This window comes from Budorcas taxicolor, chromosome 5 (assembly GCF_023091745.1).
Source record: "Budorcas taxicolor isolate Tak-1 chromosome 5, Takin1.1, whole genome shotgun sequence".
NCBI classification, from domain to species: domain Eukaryota; kingdom Metazoa; phylum Chordata; class Mammalia; order Artiodactyla; family Bovidae; genus Budorcas; species Budorcas taxicolor.
Window position 1 is genome coordinate 125,811,914 of NC_068914.1, and position 22,574 is coordinate 125,834,487.

Sequence of the window (22,574 nt, forward strand, 5' to 3'; positions counted from 1 at the left end):
ACTGGTATTAATAGAGGTGATCAATTAATCAATAGTGGTCTAACAGATGTGACTAGGGACTCACAGTACTGGCATTAAAGCTAATTTAGTCTGACAAGCCTTCTATAATTTTGTGGCAGCATTTGGGGCTTTAAATAGTTCACTTCAGAAATAACTTGTGGAGGAATTCCAGTAGTACAAAAGTGATTCTAAACAGCAACAGAGTCACACACAACTCCATTTCCATCACCACTATGCTCTTGAAAAAAATGTGCAAAGCGAAAAGAGAAAAGAGAAAAGATGATGACTCTTGGTCCTTCTTAAGAGGGTTCTTTATGCCATTCATTTCATTTTAAAGCAGAAAGAATAATGATCTAATGGAAAAAAGCAATCACATAACCAGCAAAGTAGCAACTGAGAATTTTTTTTTTAATGTGTCTAGAAATGAAAAGGATTAAGTGCTGAACAACAGTGCCAGACATTCTTTTTTAAAAAACAGAATGGTCCTTCCAACTACTCTTTAACACCGAACGGCAAATCATTTACTTGTTTAAAGATACTAACTAGACATAGCTTTTTAATTTAGGTTTTATTAGATTTTTACTCTAATTTTATTAGAATTGAGGTATTCTTAGAATTGCCTGAGGATTTTCTAAGTAAATATAAATCCTACTGAGAAAGCACTGTTGATGAAACTCTTCATTAGAACAGGACATAATTTCCAATGGTTTATAAAAATTCTTCTGTACAGGGTTAAAAACTCTCTCTTTTAACTAGACTATTATATGCATAGATTAAAAAGGCAGAAAGAATTACATGAAAATGCCAGTAGCGATCATGCCAGTGCAATTTTGAGTGATTTTTACCCCTTTTCTCTATTTTCTAAAAGTTTTACAATGTAGTCTAATTGCAGAAATTAATCTGCTCTTCTTTCATTTTGAAACATTATAGTATTGAGATTCTATAAAATCAAACAATGTTACAAATACTATGACTATGCAAAACTACTATGTAAAATATTTACATAATAATTTTATGTAAAAATTAATTAGAGAATCTGTAATATTCCTTAAAAGAGACTCTTGTGAAGGCATAGAAAATGCTGAGTGATGAGAACTGTCATGATAATTATAGGTTTATTTACTCATTCAGATAACTATAAAGTCTTAATACATGCCAGGCCTCATGGACAAAAACATGAAGATCCATTTTGTTCAAAGATCGTGGTCCAAAGGATTTTCTTTCTTTGTGAACCCATCAAAATTAAAATTTGAAAATCCCAAGTGTTCCACAAGTACCTTCCCAAAGACTTATTTTCACCACTTACTTGTAAAGTAAATAGCCCCACCTATGCAGTGCGAATGAACAAGAGAACTTCAAAGCTCTTAACATTTTTGCTTATTTTGAATGACCTTCAAAGCTTTGCTGTATTTGAGGATGGCCAATTGGCCCATCAGCAGATAAAATAATAATAAATTGAACAAAATACAGGCTATTTTTACTTAGATGTTTTACAGACTTTTTAAAAAAAGTATTCAAAGCTGAACACAAACCCCTCAAGCCCTGCAATGTTTCTCCTCTAGGTTTCCCCCTCTTGGTAAGTGGAGCCATCCTCTGCTAGTTGCTTTAGCCAGAAATGTTCTTTCCTGATGGTTTCTTCTCCTTCACTTTGCTAATCTAACTCATCACACTATTAAGTCAAGGGTAATGGAAAAGACTTTGATGCTGGGAGGGGTTGGGGGCAGGAGAAGAAGGGGACGACAGAGGATGAGATGGCTGGATGGCATCACTGACTCAATGGACGCGAGTCTGAGTGAACTCTGGGAGTTGGTGATAGACAGGGAGGCCTGGTGTGCTGCGATTCATGGGGTCGCAAAGAGTCAGACACGACTGAGCGACTGAACTGAACTGAACACCAAAATTGATGCTTTTGAACTGTGGTGTTGGAGAAGACTCTTGAGAGTCCCTTGGACTGCAAGGAGATCCAACCAGTCCATTCTAAAGGGACCAGTCCTGGGTGTTTATTGGAAGGACTGATGCTGAGGCTGAAACTCCAATACTTTGGCCACCTCATGAGAAGAGTTGACTCATTGGAAAAGACTCTGATGCTGGGAGGGATTGGGGGCAGGAGGAGAAGGGGACGACAGAGGATGAGATGGCTGGATGGCATCACCGAGTTGATGCACATGAGTTTGGGTGAACTCCGAGAGTTGGTAATGGACAGGGAGGCCTGGCGTGCTGTGATTCATGGGATCGCAAAGAGCCAGACACGACTGAGCAACTGAACTGAACACCAAAATAGATTTCCAATCAGCACTATCAAATCTTCCCACTGTAATACTGCAAGGTTCTCTTGACTGGTCTCCCTTCCTTCCAACACTGCTGGAATAGTCCCAGTGGCCCATAGTCCATGATGCTCCATTTGTCGTGTCACTGACTTGTTAAGACCCTCCAGTGGATCCTCTGGGCTGGAATGAGAGCTGAACTCCTCACCTTGCATGATCTGGCTGTGTCTCTTCTATTATCTCATCTGTCTCACTCTCCCCTCTGCCCACTACCTTTCAGGCACATGTGTCTCCTTTTTTTTTAATTGGAGTATAATTGCTTTACAATGTTGTTAGTTTGCTGTACAATGAAGTGAATCAGCTCTATGTACACACACTGAGGTCCTTCTCTACTCAGGCTCTCGTGCATGCTGTGAATGTCCCCTATACATGGGGATGGCTCTGTCTGAACAACCAAACAACACTGTACTCAGCAGCCTACACTTTTCCTGGCAGAGAAGAGATGCCTAAGAACTTTGCTGAATGAATGGATGAGCCACCTAATTTGAAATAATAGCAATTGAGGCCAAATGTAAAAAGTTTACAGCCACATAAAATCAACTCAAGTAGAAAAGCTCTTAGAACTACATACCTTTTTTACCTGGAGCCAAAACCACTGTTTCTTGCATTTTCTTGTACCTGTTCAGGCACTGTCGAAGATCTTCTATTTTCCGATCCTATTAATAAAATAATAAATTTTAATATTATGATTTTAAAACAATAAAAGTAATTGTGACACAAAGAATGAACAGATGTGAATTATTTACATTATTCAAAAAATAGTTCTAAACTTTAATAAAGCTGCTAATGTCTAGAATATTTTTCCTACATACATCAGAGATATAGAAAAAGTACCTCTAAATTTAGAGATCCTATCCTTCAGCTGCCATCTTTAAAAAACAAAAACAAAACAAGGTAATAAGATACAAAAAAAAAAGCTGAGGAAAAAATCAACTTTAATTACTCTCCTCTCTAACATAAGTCAGAGCTGGAAAGAAAGATCTATACTTGTTATCTTCATCAGCCACCATCAGTCTCCAACTGGTTTTTCCCTTCTCACAACACTCCATCAAAGTTGCTTCCATTAGTCATCAGGGACCTTTCTCTTCGGGGCTTCTCAGGTGGCGCAGTGGTAAACAATCCTCCTGCCAATGCAGGAGCCGCAGGAGACACAGGTTCAGTGCCTGGGTTGGGAAGATTCCCTGGAGTAGGAAATGGCAACCCACTCTAGTATTCTTCCCCAGGATATCTCATGGACAGAGGAGCCTGGCAGGCTACAGTCCATGGGGTTGCAAAGTGTCGGATGCACTGAGCACACGCACACGACCTTCTCTTTACTAAAAACAATGGACACTTATCATCCTTTTCCGAATCTGATCTCCAGGTGGCACTTGATTGACCCCCACTTTCCTTCTTTCACTTTCCTCTCCACTCTTTCCTTTCTTCTCTCTTGATTTGTTAATCCTTGAGCAGATGAATATTCTACTTCCATTACCCCCCACTCCACCCCATGCTATCATCCTAACCCAGAATATGAAATGTTAGAGCTTCAGGGTTTTCTCCTTTACCCTCTTCTCTTCTCCTAGGCCCTCAGTGTGGTAGATTATAAACATGGGCTCCCTAGCTCCCTCCAACATGGATTCGGGGCATGACCATATGACCTACTTAGGCTAATGATATATAACAAATGTGGTTCAAAGCAAAGGCTTGAAAAGTAGTTGCACACTGGGGCGTTCCCTCTCTTGCTGCCCTAGGAACTCGGAGGCCACTACGTGAAGATGCGTAGGTTAGCCTAATGGAGATAGGGAGATCATTTGGAGAAGACACAACCCAGTCTGTCAATCACCAGACATGTGAATTACACCATCTTAAACTATCCAGCCCCATCCCAGTCACCAGCAAATGGCAGAGGATCAGCAAAGTCAGCCCAGACTAGAACAATCTAGCCAATCTACACAAGTATGAGAATTAACAAATGTGATTTATTATGGAGCAAAAGCAAACTGATACATCAACTATAGTTTTGTCCCCACCAATCTACATAATTCAACTCTATCATTTCTCCTAAAATTGACAGCATTCACTGCCCACCAACTTATAATCCTACATTAATCCTAAAATGTAGATTTATTTTCCAACTTTCTATGAGAAATCTCATTTTAATGTCCCACAAACACATCACAAATTGAATACATCTTAAATGAAGCTCATTATTCGCCCCTAGTACTTGAGTCTCTGCTTGGATTCCCTTAACTCTTTTATGGGTACCTTCATTCAACCCACTGCCCAAACCAGAAAATCTTTCCCAAATCCAAAGATTTAAAAATCTTGCTAACCAGTGAATTTCTCTAAAATCCCCCCTCTCCTTATCACTTCACCGCCACTGCCTTGTTTACACATCTTCATTTCTCACCTATTTTAACGGCCTCTTAATTGTTGTCTTCATTCTCTTTCTTTTAGTCTTGCTTCTATTCTGCCACCAGAATTGGCTTTTTAACATGGCAATTTAATTATGTCACTGTTCCAGGTCTAAAGCTGAGACCCCAAATTGTTAAATCATCAGCTTCACTATAGCACCCCCTCATACACTCATGTCCGCCACCTTTATCTCATGGATCCAGAACTTGCCCAGTATGCCATGGCTGTTTCAAGACTTGGTTTTGACTTGTGTTTTTGCTCATGGATCTTTTGCCCAGAACATTTCATTTTCCTGATGAATGACTCTTGCTCTCACTCAGGATTTGCCCAAATATGTCCTCTTTGAGGGCTTCTTGGAACCACCAAGAAGTCAGGTCACTCTTGGTGCTCTTAGAGAAGTCTGAGCATCTAATAAGTCCTCATACAACATTGGGAGTTTTGCTTGTTATTGTTGCTTTTTAAGAGAGAGAAATGAAAACAAAATGAATTTTAGTGTTGTTGTTGTTTTTTTTTTCAAATTCAATCTATGTGGACAGCTTGCTAATGACTTTTTTATTAGATGTGGGGAGGACTAGCACAGATAAACCTATATATGGGTGGGTGGGTAGAATGAGTTTATTTCCATTGAATAAAGAACAAAAAGAATGAAAGGCAATAAACAGAGTTAGGCAAGAAAGAGAAGGAAGCTTATGATGAGAAAAAGATCAAGACAAAGTTCTTTAGCATTGGCTTGGTTTTTATTTCCTCGAAGTTAACTCTTTCTGTGGGAAAATGTCTCCTTGTTCTACTCATTAAGGGACATGGTGGGGGACAGTTCTGGTGACAGGATCTGAACCTGCCTGCTGGTATGTGGTTGGTCAGGGAAGCTGAAGAGACACGTTACTTTATTAAGGCCCTGTGTCCCTGCTCTGAGCAGAATGCAGAGAGAAGCAACGGCTGGAGGAGGAGCCCTCCTGGAGATGTTGGCATCAGGCCAGTGCATCTCAAACAAAGCCTAGTGCCATCTTGATCATGGTGCCTGTGCCTGTTTCCTGGCATCTCACCACGCCGGAGAGCAGAGACAATCCCAGATGGGAAAGAGGCCAGCAGTGTGAAGGAAGCAACATGTTCATAGAGATTAAAGTCAACATGATGGTGAAGCTAAAACTGCCATGGCTACCTCCTTTAGAGTTCATATGGTGGCCAGAATTTCCAGGGACCACAGAAAGGATGTACTATGGACTATGTCCTTTCTCTCATTTGTCACCTGAATGTAAAAAGCTGATCTGATAGCTTGAACACTTTCTCAATTCAAGACAGTGGGCTGGAGGGATGGATTCTCAGTAAAGCTAGAGCTGCTGGCTCTACTTGCGCTATCCACATAGCACAAGTATGTCACTGACCCACTGAGAGCAGGTCCACTTGGGCAGGAAGGGAGAATGCTTCCCCTTAATGTCAGTTGTTTAGGGGATGTTCTTTCAGACTAGGGTATCTGATGAAAATGCATGGAATGATCAAAATGATGAGGTAACATATCCAAATAAACAGTTAAATTTCACCTACATACCTTTTCTTCATTTGCTGCCATCAAAGACTCCACAGCCTTTTTCATTTTTTGTACTTCAATATCTGAAATATCACAACATCAAATCAGAAATGTGTTTTTTAAAACATGTGTGAAAATAACAAGAAACTACTGACTCTTCATGTTGAAATGTTTTAAGGTAAAAATGTTAATAATTTATTCTGCTTTTTTTTTTAAGGCACATTTACCATTTATATTCTCTTTTAGGGAAAATCTGAAAAACGAACACTTTCTATTATAGCTCACCTTAATAGTCATCATCCTAGAAGAAAAACAACAACAGCCCTCTCTCAAAGCAAGAGCAAAATCCTGATAAGAACGCTGAAGGTGAAATTTCAGTGCCATAACAGTAAAAACATGGAGTTTTAAAAGAAGAAACTTATAATAAAGCAGGTGAAAGTGATGAATGGCATATATATGACAAAAGCTGAGAAAATGTTCAGTTATAACCAAGACAGAGACACAAATGGTAACAGCCTGATGGAATGTGATATTTACATGAGTGTCATGCTAAGAAGCTAGCTGTAGATTCCATACAAAAGGATAATAAGTACGTTGCTTCATCTATAAACTTCATTTCCAGTACTATCTTAAAATATAAGGGCCAAAGTAAGTGATTCTCCTTAAAACTTGATATTCAAATAGCAAAGCATGCTACTTTAATCATAAAAACAAATATTTTAAATATGAAAAGTCAATCCAAAATGAGATCACAAATTAAAAAAATTAAAACAGAGAAGAAGTTCAGCTAAAATTGTCTGCTTCCAAGAGAAAAAAATACTGCTGAAGGTGAATTTTAGCACAATGATGCATCATCCAGCAGAGATATAACATTTTCAATTACAGTATACTCTGTAGGAACTGCTTTTATTATTATTTTTTAAATGGCAAATTTCCTGAAGAATTTAACATCTGGAGGAAAGCCCAATAAGGGTTTATCTTTATCCTGCATTATATAATCTAGGCTCTGTTAGTCAGCCTGGGTACAATTTCTTTTGTAACACAAGAGGGTGTATTTACAGAACCCTCTAATGTAGATCTCAGTGAAAAAGTGGGCTACAAAACACTGGAAAACAAAAGCCAGTTCAAAATGATTGTTAACTGTGGTAAATTTTAAAACCAGTAGGTTTTGACTTTCCTGGTGGCCCAGTGGTTAAGAACCCACCTGTCAATGCAGGGGACATGGGTTTGACCCCTGGTCTGGCAAGACATGCTGAGGGACAACTAACTCTGTGCATAACTACTGAGCCCATGCCTTCAAGCCCACACATTGCAGCAAAGAAAGCCTGCATGTAGTAACAAACACCCAGTGCAACCAAAAATAAATAAATAAATTTATTTTTTTAAAAGCAGATTTTCATCGGAGTATAAACATTGTTTTCTCCTCTGACCCTGTATCTCAGGCCACAGAGAAAATGCTTCTTCACCTCCACCAGTCTAGGGCCGCTGCTGAATCCTGCAGAGCAAAGGGGCTGACTCAGGTACAATCTGCCAAAGGGCTGACTCAGGTACAATCTGCAAAATGGTCTTTTACTCCTGCTTCTATCGTCTGTTAGTTATCCTGTATTTTGTAAATTCTGAAGAAATGAGGAGCTTATTGATGAAGCAATTTTACATCTTTGGTAAGAGAAATGTTTTAAAAACACATGCAAAGAACAGTCCAAGTAGTACTTTGGGTGAATGTGAAGGCTGATGGAAATACACCAAAAACCTTACTTTTGTCTTTGAGCTTCTTTTTAAAATTTTCATCTGTGCAGGAAAACCCATTGAATTGGAAGTTAGCATATATTACAATGATAATATTTTAAAAACACTATAATTTGGTCTCTTTTTACCTAAAATAAAGAGACTTTAATCTCATAAAGACTGAATAGGAAACATTGTTTTATGACTAAGACCAGCACTATAATACCATAATGCTTTCTGTGAGGTTAGAACCTCATGTAATTAATCAGAAGACGTAAATCTGAGTTACTACCTCTGTTACTTCATCTTTCTGAGACTTGATTTTCTCATATTAAAATTGGGCCTTCAATGTACAAGTGCTTCTTAAACACTGTGATGAAAAACCAGCTAATGTTGTATCAGTTGCTTTTTATATTTCCATTACAGTCTGATCTATGACCCTCCTGAAAATGATGAGGACACTGCTTATGTCATCTCCATCTCACCATTCAAATTCAACAGCACTGAAATGATCCATCTCCTGTTCAACAAGCTGAGTCCACTGATCACAGTTAGATGTTATGTCAGCATCAGATTCCATGAAGTTTCTAAACACTAGCTCTTAATGCCTGTACTTGTCTGGCAGGGTACTGCTAACAAGTGGTTCACAGACCAGTTCAGTTCACTCCAGTCACTCAGTCGTGTCTGACTCTTTGCGATCCCACGGACTGCAGCTCGTCAGGCTTCCCTGTCCATCACCAACTCCCTGAGCTTGCTCAAACTACTAAGTCGCTTCAGTTGTGTCCGACTCTGTGCGACCCCTTAGACGGCAGCCCACCAGGCTCCCACGTCCCTGGGATTCTCCAGGCAAGAACACTGGAATGGGTTGCCATTTCCTTTTCCATTGCTCAAACTAACGCCCATCAAGTTGGTGATGCCATCCAACCATCTCAACCTCTGTCTTATCCTAATCACAGACCAGTGCTAGTCCTCAGATCTGATTTTGGGTAGCATTACTCTATTGTAGCCTCTATAGCTCACAAGTCCTATGAATCCATTTTTCTCTTAAGACTCTTGAAAGCAAAACCTGCCTGTGAATGTCCCCAAAGAAAGCACATTCTATATATGTGAAAACAGAGACGAAAGATCCATTTCCCTCAATGTTAGACGAACTGAATTTTCAGATGGATAGGGAGTTGTGATACCTGCAGATAAATAAAGCCAGGGCAATCTAGAGCCAAGAAGACTATGGAGGTAATCTTCTTCAAGCCCCTCACTGTACAGACAATTGCAATTTGGACAAGAACTCTCTCATGATGAGAATTTACCATGTAATAATTAACCATGTAGGCTTCCCTGGTGGTTCAGACAGTAAAGAATCTGCCTGCAGTGCAGGAGACCTGGGTTCGATCCCTGGGTCAGGATGATCCCCTTGAGAAAAGAACGGCTACTCACTCCAGTATTCTTGCCTGGAAAATCTCACGGACAAAGGAGACTGGTAGGCTACAGTCCATGGGGTTGCAAAAGAGTTGCCACGACTGAGCAACTAACACTAAGACCAATGATTAGGCTTAATCTAAAATAAACATCCACAAATGTACAGAGGTGCTCTCCTCTAGCTGCTCAAGAGGAAGTTAACCGGTGCCCGAGCATAGTGAAGAGTCTCAGAGTCGTCCCTGGGATCCCGGGCTCAGATGGCTTCTGCTGCTCCTCTCTCTTTTGATGCTAAAGTTATACATCATCTAACATCAACTTCTTTTATAGATTGTGATGGTTTTAACAAAAGAAGAAAACAAATGTTTAATACATATTCTTACCTCGATCAAGAATTTCAATCCCTTCTCCTTTCATCTGGCAAACCAATTTTTCTTGTAGTCTTCTCACTTCAGATTCCTTCTCTTCCAGTTGTTCTTTCAGAGATGTCAGCTCCTCCTACAAATGATAAATTCATCCAAAAACAGTAGATTATGACTAAAAGGGAATACTCAGAGAGTCTGTTAACTCTTGAGTCAATAATTAGTTTTCATGAATGAAACAAAAAACTACAAGAATTTAGACGCAAACTTCAAAAATCAGTGGCAATGATAAGCAGGAAGCAAGACAATTAATAAAAGTCCAATTTATAATAACTGTGGTATAATTATTTCAAGTTTCTTTGTGACCAAATTAAAAATGAATCTTTTAAATTGTAATTAGGACTAGGGCAGCCCTACGGTTTAAATCTTATGTTAAGTAAAACATCTGACCAAGTTAATCAAAGAAGATAATCAAATTAGATGCTTAGTGTCATAAAAGCAAAACAAAATACAAATTTGAAAAAATATATTAGACTTGCTTGACATTTATTCAGCATTTCAAGATGGTACTCATGTTCCCTAGACAAGATAGAACTTAATTAGTGGATAAGGCAGCAGGCAATAAACAACTTTAAGTCATGGGACTAAATAATTCCTTCTCATCACTAAGGTAAAAGAATAGAATCTCCTACAACAATGGGAAAAAAAGAGATTCTTTAATCTTTAAAAAAAAAAAAAAACTACACAATTATTTAAGACCTTAAATCCAATGTTCTATTTACTGAAGTTTGTTTCAGCTTCATTTTGGTAAAGAATTATAAACTTAAGCAAACTTAAGTTTTGCTGGTTATATTTAACACAGGAAATAAAGCTATGCAATGCTAATAAGTGTGCCTTTATTTTCAATATAACATTTTATTATCAGTTGGTAAAGAAACCTATTACGTTTAGCATTAAGAGAAGATGTAGCTCTCCAAAGTAGCTAAGAAGTTGGCCTATTATAGTTTTACTTATGGTGGGAATCGACACCAAATATAAGGAATTTTCAGTAGCACTGTCAGGAAGTACTGCCACGAGCTTACTATGCTTCTTTATAGTTCTACTGTGCTTACAAAGCAGTATCATCTACTCACTACCACGGCAGCCTTAACTGCTGTACGCATTTACCTTTGAGAAAGTCTTGAAAGAATAAGACCGTTTATTACTGATACCAAAGAGAAGTCTTTCCCAGGTGAATGTTTGCAATTATTTGACCATGCTTGGATCTCATTTTAAGACAATGAGATTTAATTTATAAACAAATACTTTTATTTTACAAGTTTACTACTTTTCACTATTTCATATGCTTCTGAAAACAATATTAGGGATTGCAATGTCCCTTTAATTAGCTTTACACATATTAAAAAAAAAAACAGGGGACACACACAAAAAAATGAATGCACACACCACTAAAAACAGCATCACAGCAAAACAACACAAGCCAGAAAGCAACAGGCCATGGACCCATTACCCAAGGTCTACTACACCTTCAGTGATTCCCACTTTTGTTCCATCCGCTGCTTTTCATACTGCATCTGACCCACCTTGATTTTCATGCTAGAAAGTTTGGCCATTAAAGACTGGTAGAGAGACAGGAGTGAAAGAAAACTACAGATAGAAAAAGACAAGCTAAGTAACCAAGAACACAGCACCAGTTTATAAAGGAGGTTAGATAACTGAGAGAAATGACAGGTTATGTTCTATCAAATTAGTTAAACCCTGATTCTTGTTCAAAATTGTTGCTGTTCAGTCACTAAGTTGTGTCCAACTCTTTTGGGACCCCATGGACCTGCAGCCTGCCAGGGTCCTCTGTCCATGGAGTTTTCTAGGCAAGAATACTGGAATGGGGTGCCACTCCCTTCTCTGCTGCTGCTGCTAAGTCGTTTCACTCGTGTCCGACTCTGGGCAACCCCATAGACGGCAGCCCACCAGGCTCCGCCGTCCCTGGGATTCTCCAGGCAAGAACACTGGAGTGGGTTGCCATTTCCTTCTCCAATGCATGAAAGTGAAAAGTGAAAGTGAAGTCGCACAGTAAGTGTCCGACTCTTCGTGACCCCATAGACTACAGCCTACCAGGCTCCTCCGTCCATGAGATTTTCCAGGCAAGAGTACTGGAGTGGGTTGCCATTGCCTTCTCCACTCCCCCCTGTACTTATTCAGAATGTGAAAGTCGCTCAGTTGTGTCCAGCTCTTTGCAACTCCATGGACTATACAGTCCATGGAATTCTCTAGGCCAGAACACTGAAGTGGGTAGCCTTTCCCTTCTCCAGGGGATCTTCCCAACCCAGGGATCGAACCCAGGTCTCCTGCACTGCAGGCGGATTCTTCACCAGCTAAGCCACAAGGGAAGCCCAAGAATACTGGAGTGGGTAGCTTATCCTTTCTCCAGCAGATCTTCCCGACCCAGGAATTGAACCAGGGTCTCCTGCATTGCAGACAGATTCTTTACCAACTGAACCACAAGGGAAGCCCTTATTCAAAACAATAGTGTTTAAATTCTAGATGGTCTCCAGCTTGGGGAAAAACTTTGTTCACTTGTAAAATGCCTTAAAATGTCTTCTTTATCACATTCTAAGTAGAAAACATATTTTATCTATATTATTGATCATGGATAAGTAGTGGAGCCACTTATATAAAATTTTTCGCCATTGTGAAAACTTACCTTGGTAGATTTCAACTTTTTCTCATACTGAAGTCTTTCATTTTCCATTTCACTGACTCTTAACCTCAAATCATTGATCTCCTGCATTAGCCCCTGTCCAAAAAGAAACAAGGAAATACATTAGGAAAGCAGTAAACACCTATTTTACCTACCAAAATTGCAGTTTGGAAATCCTCAGTCAGTGGCTCTTGGGTTATAGCTGGATGAACGAGATTAGACAAATGGGAATGAATGCGTCTCCTTGAGAATCTTTCCAGTGAATCTTTCCATGGATCCACTGAAAGATCCATTGAATCTTTTCATTGAAAACATTGCCTCTGCCCTAAAATGATGGGACTGATTATGGAAATGAAAAGTGACAATAATTTTTAAGAAAGGTAACTGATCACTTGTTATCATTAAGCAAATATTTCTAGATTAAAAATCACTATATCAATTCCATCTTTTTAAAATAATCCAGAGAAATTTTCTTTAGGAAAGTCATTTACTTTAGGGCCTTTTCAGCAATATATGGATATTTATAAAAATATTTTTCTAATTTCTTAATTTGTCTACAGAAGATATATATTGTTCCTCAACCCAATCTGGGAGAAATGAATGAACTTTAAACCAAGGATTCTAAATCTGAGGGTAGATGAGAGCCCTGTCATTGACAAATATATTCAGCATCATGATATAATTTTATGTTTGGAAAAATGCAAAAGAAAGCAACCCTAATGTTTTCATAATACAAATACATATACCTTTTTTACTTTTATTTTAGAAAATCTAATTTGTTTGTAAACATTGTCTAAATATTCTGAGCAATAGTGACATATTTTTGTCCACAGGCCAGAGAGTAGGAAAAAGAAATTAGAATGCAGAACAATACTGTCATCCAGAAGAAGAGCTCAAATAGTCTGTGAAGACGCGTCTTCTCTAACAACAAGGTATGAAGCTTCCACCAATGGTTAACATGTTTTTGTTCTTCTCAAGATATTTATTCCTGAGCCACAGATTCACAGGTAACAGAAAAGAATTACACAAGAATGCTATAAAAAACAAACAGAATGATGCTATTAAAGTGTAATGATTCAACTTCACAGAGGCCAGGTAAAGGATGCTCTAGTGAAATATACTTCTCAGAAAACCTACAGGTTTTTAAATTGTAGTTTCTTGTAAAATGGGGCAAATTATTACCTAGTATTACATAATACTTTTAAATATTATAACTGTTAATACAGTGTTTCAATAAGAAGCTATTTTCTGTTTATGAATGACATAAATAACTGTTTGACATCTATAATAACATTTTAATTGTGATTAAGTTGTGATTTAGTTTATCTGTAAGTTCAAAATTCAAGTAAAAGGAAAAAGTCAGTTTCTCCTGTTCATTTATCTACCATTTATTAACCACTCTTGCATAATACAAGTTCTTAATAATCTTCTTTAATCAATCTGGTCTTCCACAGATATATTTTCCCACTTATTGTTAAAAATAAATTCTATTTGGATTGAATTCTATTCGGATTGTTTCAGTTCTGTTGTTGAATTGTTGATTGTTGGAATTCCTCAGCTTTGAATTCTATTTGGATTGTTGTATTTTACCACTTCCTTTAGAAATAATGGCAATTTGTAAAGAAGAAACAAATGAAGAAAAACAGAATTATAAATTGAGGTCATTTTTCTATTAAAAAAGAACTACCCAATTATCCCTTCAGGCAATATTGTAAGTATGAACATAAATTTTTAATCTGAAAGAAGCCCTATCTTTCCATGATAACTCAAGCTAGAAAATCTGGACATAGCTCCAAATATGAAACTTTAAAAAACGTAATACAAATTATTTCCAAGTAATTTCTTATCAGAAGTTCAGTACTTTTAAAAGTGAAAATCCTTGTTCTATTTCCCTCTTCCTTCACAGGAAACTAGGGCTCCACAGAAACTCATTTCTGATATCTGTATTCTTACCAGAAGGGGGCACTGTTGAATGATGCTAACCACCTATCAGCAATTCCTGGGATAGGCAAGCCCTGTCTTCCAAGGTTTTAAGACTTCTCTACCCCTAATCTTTTGGAAGTGCCTATACTTCTACTTCTTCCCCACACTCCACTGTTTTCCTAGAAATTAATCTCCAGATAACCTAAAATCTTAAGACAAAGTTAAAGAATTTTAGATTCATGAAACAGCCAGGGAAACATTTCAATTAACGAAAAGGTAGGAAAATGAGCATATTCAATTTTAATTTTTTTAGTTTTAATCTTAAAGACTACTTCAATTATTTTCATATATAAAAGCAGTTTATAATATCCCATAATCATCTCTAAAACGCATGCTACATCTTACCAATAGTGCTGAATGTTTATTAGAAACACACAAAAAAAGGTTTTACAAAAAATGCAGACAAACTCAAGAGATAGAAATATTGCTCTGGGATCTTATAAAAAAATCATAAAACAGCTAGCTACTTCAACTTAGTCCTAATGGTTGGTTAACATCTTGTATCCAAATTAACCACAGTTGTATGGGTTAAGACCTTCCCTAAACTGTGTATGTATAGTAAGCCCACCACTTAATGCTCCAAAACTGCTACCTTCTTCCCTGACACCAGAGTTAGCTCTACTGCCACCTTATCTACCTGTTGACTGAATTCTAGCACCATTTTATACAGCAGCTGTGGAGTCAGGGAAGGACAAAAAGGGAAAAGAAGAAATATCCAAAGAGATTTTTAAAGAAGACACAAAAGCAAGAATTTTAAAGAAACTAAGTAGTTTTCTAAGTTTTAAAAGCTCCAGTTTCAGTTAAACGAAAAACATACTAACATAGGTGACTGATAAAGAGCTTTAAGATTAAAATGTGAGCTAACTTGGGATTTCCTTTTGCTACTGAGGAAACAATACATATACCAAGACTTTCCAGTATAGTTATATATTTGACAGAAAATTTAACTTGAAAAATAGCAATGAAGTATTTGTTGTTGTTGTTCAGCCACCAAGTCATGTTTGACTTTGCAACTTAAGAGTATAAACCTTATTAAATTCAGATCTATGAAGGACTTTCATACAGTGGAAGACATGTAATATTGCTCATATCAAGATGGCATGCAGTCAGCATAAAATAAATATTTGAAATGAAAACAGACGGGAAGAGTAAGTAAATGATTTCTCTTCTCTCCTTCTTGGTGCCCATTTTGTAGCTAAGTATGACATTTCTCCATACCCAACCAAGCAAACAAAATAAAGAAAAATGAAGAGATGGCCCTAGGAGAGAAAAAAATTTCTACAGCTCTTTGTATTTCTTTTCTAATGAGTAGATTTCATATGGATATACTCTGCACTGCACCTCCTGACAAAAAGCAGTTAACAAACTAGAAGACCTCGAGTAACAATAAACTAAGTTGAACAAACAAGAAAGCATGTTTAGCCACAAAAAGGGGTACTTCAAGTTGTAAAATCTACCCTGAATTTCACAAAACTATAATGAGCTGTATTTATTAACTGGACTGACTTACATGTGGAATAGACCAAAAGTAAAAGTACAAATTAAATGACCTCTAAAATCTGTGAAATAATGAAAGCATGTTTGCTATACCTATTTAAAAATCTACTTATTATATAGTACATAATCAATGTGCCTAAATAAGAACTATTAGTAAAGTCATGCACTTGAATCCATTATTTCCACAAAGAAGAGAATCAGTATGGATGAACAGATGAATGGACAGACAGATGGATACATGAATGGCAGACAGGTAGATGTCCAAATGTCCTAAAGTCAAAAGTATTTTTAAAGGCGAGTGAAAGGATTAATATTTTATATCAAAAGTCTCAAAATAAAAGTTACTATTATCATTTAGTGATTAAAAAGTTAATGGAAGCTTATTCTTAAAAAGAAGTATGGATAATGAGGGCATATAGTAATTAACTGCCTCTCCTTCACAACTCCAAGGAATTTCAACTTGTTCTAGAAATATATGTGTGTGAGATATATAAGCATGCATATATATAAATTAAAATGAAAGTGTTAGTTGCTCAGTCATGTCTGACTCTGTGACCCCATGGACTATAGTCCGCCAGGCTCCTCTTGTCTATGGAATTCTCCAGGCAAGAATACTGGAGTAGGTGGCCATTCGCTTCAGGGGATCTTGTCGACTGAGCGATGGTCTCCTGCTTTGTAGGATATCTCCCTATGAATTGTAATCCTCCAGGTTTCTCTGTCCATGGGATGTTCCAGGCAAGAATACTAGAGTGAGTAGCCATTCCCTTCTCCAGGGATTTTCCCAAGCTGAAAATCGAATTGAATTGAAAAAAATTGAATCTGGGTCTCCTGCATTGCAGGCAGATTTTTAAGCTGTCTGAGTCACCAGCGAAGCCCTGTATCTATATATATATACACGTATGTGTACATATATATGTGGTTAAAAATATGCCTTCAGTCGTGTCCAACCCTTTGCGACCCCATGGACTGTAGCCCACCAGGCTCTCTGTCCATGGAATTCTCCAGGCAAGAATACTGTAGTGGATTGCCATTTCCTTCTCCAGGGGTGTGTGTGTATATGTTTATGTATATAAAGCGAGAGAAAGGGCACCACTTACCTCTGTGTCTCTGAATCTATCTTCATAATCCAATCTGTCCTTCTCTACAGCTGTCAGTTTTAACTTTAAGTTAGATATTTCAGCCATCAGGTCCAACTTCTGAGTTTCTAAGGATGTCCTACTCAGAAGCTCCTATTAGAATTGAAGAGATACATGCAAAAGTTGCTTTATTATAAATAGTCACATATGGATGTGTCTTTCTTATGACTGTAAAACAGTACTATTAAGTAGATGATGTGAAGATTAATTCTAAACAGATACATCTGGAAGAATTATTTGCTTTAGTTAACCTTCATTGAGCCAAACCAGTGTTCAATAATAAGCAGCATATGTCTCCTTTTTTAGGAGACATATGTTCTATTGACAAACACATATATAAACTTACATATTCTTAAAGCCTGTGATAACACTGATGATGATATTATGTTTGCTATGTGAAAGGTACTGTTCTTACATATACTAAGTGGTTCAATCCTCAAAACAACCTTATGAGATAGAAACTCATTAGGATAACCCATGAATTATCCTTCTTCAAAGGTTGAGCCTCTTGATGAAAGCCAAAGAGGAAAATGAAAAAGTTGGCTTAAAACTCAACATTCAAAAACTAAGATCACGGCATCTGGTCCCACCACTTCACGGCAAATAGATGGGGAAACAACGGAAACAGTGAGAGAATTTATTTTGGGGGGCTCCAAAATCACTGCAGATGGTGACTGCAGCCATGAAATCAAAAGACACTTGCTCCTTGGAAGAAAAGCTATGACCAATCTAGACAGCATATTAAAAAGCAGAAACATTACTTTGCCAACAAAGGTCTATCTAGTAAAAGCTATGGTTTTTCCAGTTGTCATGTATGGATGTGAGAGTTGGACTGTGAAGAAAGCTGAGTGCTGAAGAATTGATGCTTTTGAACTGTGGTATTGAAGAAGACCTGAGAGTCCCTTGGACTGCAAGGAGATTCAACCAGTCAATCCTAAAGGAAATCAGTCCTGAATATTCACTGGAAGGACTGATGTTGAAGCTGAAACTCCAATACTTTGGCCACGTGAAGCAAAGAACTGACTCATTTGAAAAGACCCTGATGCTGGGGAAGATTGAGGGCAGGAGGAGAAGGGGACAACAGAGGATGAGATGGTTGGATGGCATCACTGACTCGATGGACATGAATTTGAGCAAACTCCGGGAGACAGTGAAGGACAGGGAAGCCTGGCATGCTGCAGTCCATGGGTCACAGAGAGTCAGACACACCCAAAGGAACAGAGAGGTTAAGAACTTGCAGAAAGTCATTACATCAAAGAAATGGCAAAGCATGGACTCAACTTAAACAGTCCTACTCCAGTGTGTAGTCTACCCACTATATTACAGGTCCTCTGGTAACCAAGCATCATACATGTGTGTGTGCCCACATACGTTATACATTTTTTCCACTAAGAGTCATATAAGGTACTTGTGTGTTAGTCACTCAGTTGTGTAGGACTCTTTGGCACCCTACGGACTGTAGTCCCCCAGGCTCTGTCCATGGGATTTTCCAGGCAAGAATACTGGAGTGAGTAGCCTTTCCCTTCTCCACGGGAATCTTCCCAAGCCAGGGATCGAACCTGGGTCTCCTGCAATGCAGGCAGATTCTTTACCATCTGAACCACCAGGGAAGCCCTTTTTCCTAATCCTAAAATATACACTCATGGTTGGAAATGAGGCAACCATATGAAAGCATAAAGAAGAAAACGGAAATCATAATATTTTATTCCAGACACTAATTACAATGAACACTTTCTATCGTGTGTATGTGTTTGGAGACCCACAACTCTAGGTTTTTGCTTCAAATGAGCCAGTCTAAGTGAATCATACAATTCACCACTGTATCAGAGCAAACACAACATATAAATGTAGCATCTCAAGCAGTTCAGCAGGGAAGCCCCACCTCTGAACATACCTGCTGCAGCATTTCTTCTGTGGCATTCAACTTCTCTCTGTGCTCTTCAAGGCAAAACTCCAGATCGCGAATCTTCTCTCCCTGAGCCTCTACCTGGTCTGTTAACACACTCACCTGTATACAGAGCAAAATACTGTCATGGGTTAGGAAGAATTTGGGTCCCACTGCCAACTTTTATTTGTCTACAGAGAACAAAAACTGGGATGATGTTACCAATCATTTGGTTGTTAAAAAAAAAAAAAAATCTAAGAATTAATAAGAAACCAGCCCTTCACAAGCTTATTCATATCAAGTGTGTTGGTTTGAGGATTCCTATTCAATTTTTAAGAAAGTTAGGGCTGCATTGGGGATGTGCAACACTTCATAGGATAAAAACATTGCAACTCTATATGAGAAAGAGCATGTATACAAATTATCTTTTTCGGAGGGTCCGGTGAGGATGGGAGACAGTATTAGAGCTTAAGAGAGGAAATGGAGTTAATATTAGAAACAGAAGTCCTCAAGGATTATTTAGTTTAGTTTAGTTTTGTTTTCCCCCAAAGCAGTCCATGGAGGGCTTCCCTGATAGCTCAATTGGTAAAGAATCGGCCTGCAATGCAGGAGGCCTGGGTTCGATTCCTGGTTTGGGAAGATACCCTGAAGAAGGGAAAAGCTATCCACTCTAGTATTCTGGCCTGCAGAATTCCATGGACATGGGGTTGCAAAGAGTTGGATATGACTGAGCGACTTCCACTACTGACTGAAAGTGGTCTGTATCACTTATTTACTGAAGTAAATAAACATTATATTAGTTTTAGGTATTCAATGCAATAATTTGATACTTGTACACACTACAAAGTGATCATAACAAGTCTAGTCACCATCCGCCACCATACAGTTGACTCCCTGCACCCATTTCAACTATCTGCTAGCACCTTTCTTCTCTGGTAACCATCAACCTGTTCTCTGTATCTGTGAGTTTTGTTTTTGTTTTTTTTTCTCATTTGTTTTGTCTTTTAGATTCTGCATATAAGTGAAAACAAGTGGTATCTGCCTTTCTCTGTCTTGACATTTCATTTAGCGTAATACCCTCAAGGTCCATTCACATTGTCACAAATGGGAAGATTTCCTTTTTTTATGATGGAGTAATATTCCACTGTAAATATATATACTATATACCACATCTCCTTTTTCTTCTTTTTAGTTTAAACTTTTTGTTTTGTATTGGGGTATAGCATATTAACAACGCTGTGACAGTTTCACGTGAACAGCCGAGGGACCCGGCCATACATATATTAATACATGTATACCTTGTCCTGCAAACTCCCTTCTCATTCAGGGCTGCCACACAACAAGGACTATTCAATTTTGATACCTGACAAAGAATACAGAAAAGAATCCTGGGAATCCAAATTCTATGAGATCTTTCATGATCCCACTGTCTACAAGCGTGTTCAAAAGCCAGGATGTAGCTCAAAGGTCCAAGAAGAGCCACTGGGTTGGTCTTTCATCCTCAGTGTTATTACAAATCTCTGAGCTTTCCTTCCAAGGATCACCAGCCTAGTAAATATGCTTTCCACCCCCCCAACCCCCGCCCCACCAACCACACAGCTTGTGGGATCTTAGTTCCCTGACCAGGGATCAAACCCAGCCACAGCAGTGAAAGCATTGAATCCTAACCACTGGACCATCAGGCGATTCCCTATGCTTCAGTTCTTTTAGCTCCAAATACCAAAGTAAAACTATCTGTCAAGGATTTAAAAGACTGTGAAGGAGAGGAAAACTCTAATTTAACCTACAAATAGGACCCCACTACCCACTTTGTGTTGTTTGGTCCATGGCATCATTTTTCAAATTGAAAAAATTAAATATATTCAGATTCAGAAATCCTTATTCATATTTATGAAATAGATATATGAATATATAGACACACATATATATACACATATAGTTACAAAGTCAGAATTTCTGCTACATATATATATTTTTAAAAAGATCATTTATCAGAAAATCAGATGACATTGTGCCCATCACCCAGCTGGCCCTTGAAGAACAGAGGCTAAGGGCTGCTCACTCTAGACTGGGTATGCATACCATCGTTCCGTCACAGTCCTCACCAGTCCCTAACGTGGATAGATGGCCCCGTACTTATTTCTATTAGCAGTCTGGCTCCTGTAAGCAACTGAATTTGCCATCCCAATTTACAATGGTCTTTGTAAGTTAAGTCATGAGGGGAAACAAGCATTTAAAAATCACTTGCCTGAAGAACGAGGGATTCTTTATCATTTTCTAAACGGGCCAGTCTTTCTTGATACACATCTCCGTTCCCAGGGAGGTGTCCATTTGTCTGAAAAAGGAAGTGATACGTGTAAGCCTGACCCTCTTTAACACTGAACTACTGTGGAAAAATAAAAATTGCATATTTTTTAATCCAAGGAAACTGAATCGAATTCAGCACAGCTGTTACTATTAATACAAAATATTAGAATGCAACATAGTTCATATAAAAACAGCAGCAGCAACAACAAAGCACTTCTCATCAAGCAGAAAATCATGACCTCAAAGGGACAGTGAGTACCCACCTGAGACATGCAAAGCTTTGTGAGTGTGTGCTTGGGCACAAAATCCCTCTTTCTCCTGAATGCCATGATCAGTGGGAATGTACTGAGAGGCCCTTCTAATCCTCCCCTCTCCTCTCACAGTCCCAAATCCAGGGCTGCAAATGCTGGCCTTTAAATGCGAGACTGCAGGCTTCTTCCCGCTACTCCAGTCTCCAAATCACAAAACAAATGTTTCCTTTCTCCCTGAAGCCTTTCTCTGTTTTTCTTTTCAAGACCTTAAGCACTGAGTCCACAATGTCCTCCACTGGCAGCACGAGCCAAGTTCACTGGCGATTTATCATGTTCTATTCTGAATTCATCAACAACTTCTGCGTTTGCTTGTTCACCTACTATCACACCAAGCTTCCAGGCAGTCTGTAAACTCGTGTTATCTTGTAACCTCCACAGCTTCCAGCCCAGAGCTCTGCTTACACTAGTGCTCCCTCTTTTTTTCTCCTCCCTTCTGCCCACCCTCACTTTTTTTTAAAATCAAGATTTGGGTATGTTTACAGATGGTACAAATGCCAAGGGAAATACAGATTGGGGGTGGAAGTGTAGATTTTTTTCCCTCAGCCATCTTCTATGTGCAAATGATTAAGGAGACACATTGAAAAGGCTTACAGAGTGCAGACAACATAAAAACATCATTTTGAAACACAGTAGTATATGTGATGTGTCCCTTGGTATCTCATTTAAATAGTTCATAATCACATAATGTGTAACCCCAAGAGAATTTTCTGATTATTCCTTCAAATACAACAGAAATACAAACCAGTGGAGTCCAAAATGGTTAAATGGGGCCAACCAGAGTTCAACTGAAAAAGCAAATAAACCACCCCAGACTTAGAATCAGAGAAAACACACACTGTATATCCTTACTGCCCAGGATGTAGCTGCTGCGATAGCTATTTTTTTTCCAGAATCAACTGCTTTTATCATTCTACCTTTCCATTTAATGCATTTTCTAGTATAAATTCTGGAAATACCAAAAGCTATGTATTGGGAAGGAAACAAAAACAAACAAAAACAGAGAATTAATAA

The 22,574-nt window shown here is 38.3% G+C and overlaps 1 protein-coding gene across 3 annotated transcripts in view; it reads right to left on the reverse strand.

Annotated features, from left to right (window-relative positions):
* PPFIBP1 (PPFIA binding protein 1) overlaps positions 1-22,574 on the reverse strand; it is a 199,401-nt gene that overhangs the window by 31,101 nt on the left and 145,726 nt on the right. For 2 of the 3 annotated variants that reach the window (XM_052641466.1, XM_052641465.1), the window contains exons 5-12: positions 21,194-21,280; positions 18,955-19,068; positions 17,022-17,153; positions 12,448-12,540; positions 11,273-11,365; positions 9,768-9,882; positions 6,268-6,329; positions 2,896-2,980 (exon numbers count right to left, since the gene is read on the reverse strand). In XM_052641466.1, the coding sequence (XP_052497426.1) occupies positions 2,896-2,980; positions 6,268-6,329; positions 9,768-9,882; positions 11,273-11,365; positions 12,448-12,540; positions 17,022-17,153; positions 18,955-19,068; positions 21,194-21,280 (781 nt within the window). The remainder of the gene's footprint in view (positions 1-2,895; positions 2,981-6,267; positions 6,330-9,767; positions 9,883-11,272; positions 11,366-12,447; positions 12,541-17,021; positions 17,154-18,954; positions 19,069-21,193; positions 21,281-22,574) is intronic. The other variant, XM_052641467.1, reaches the window with a different exon arrangement.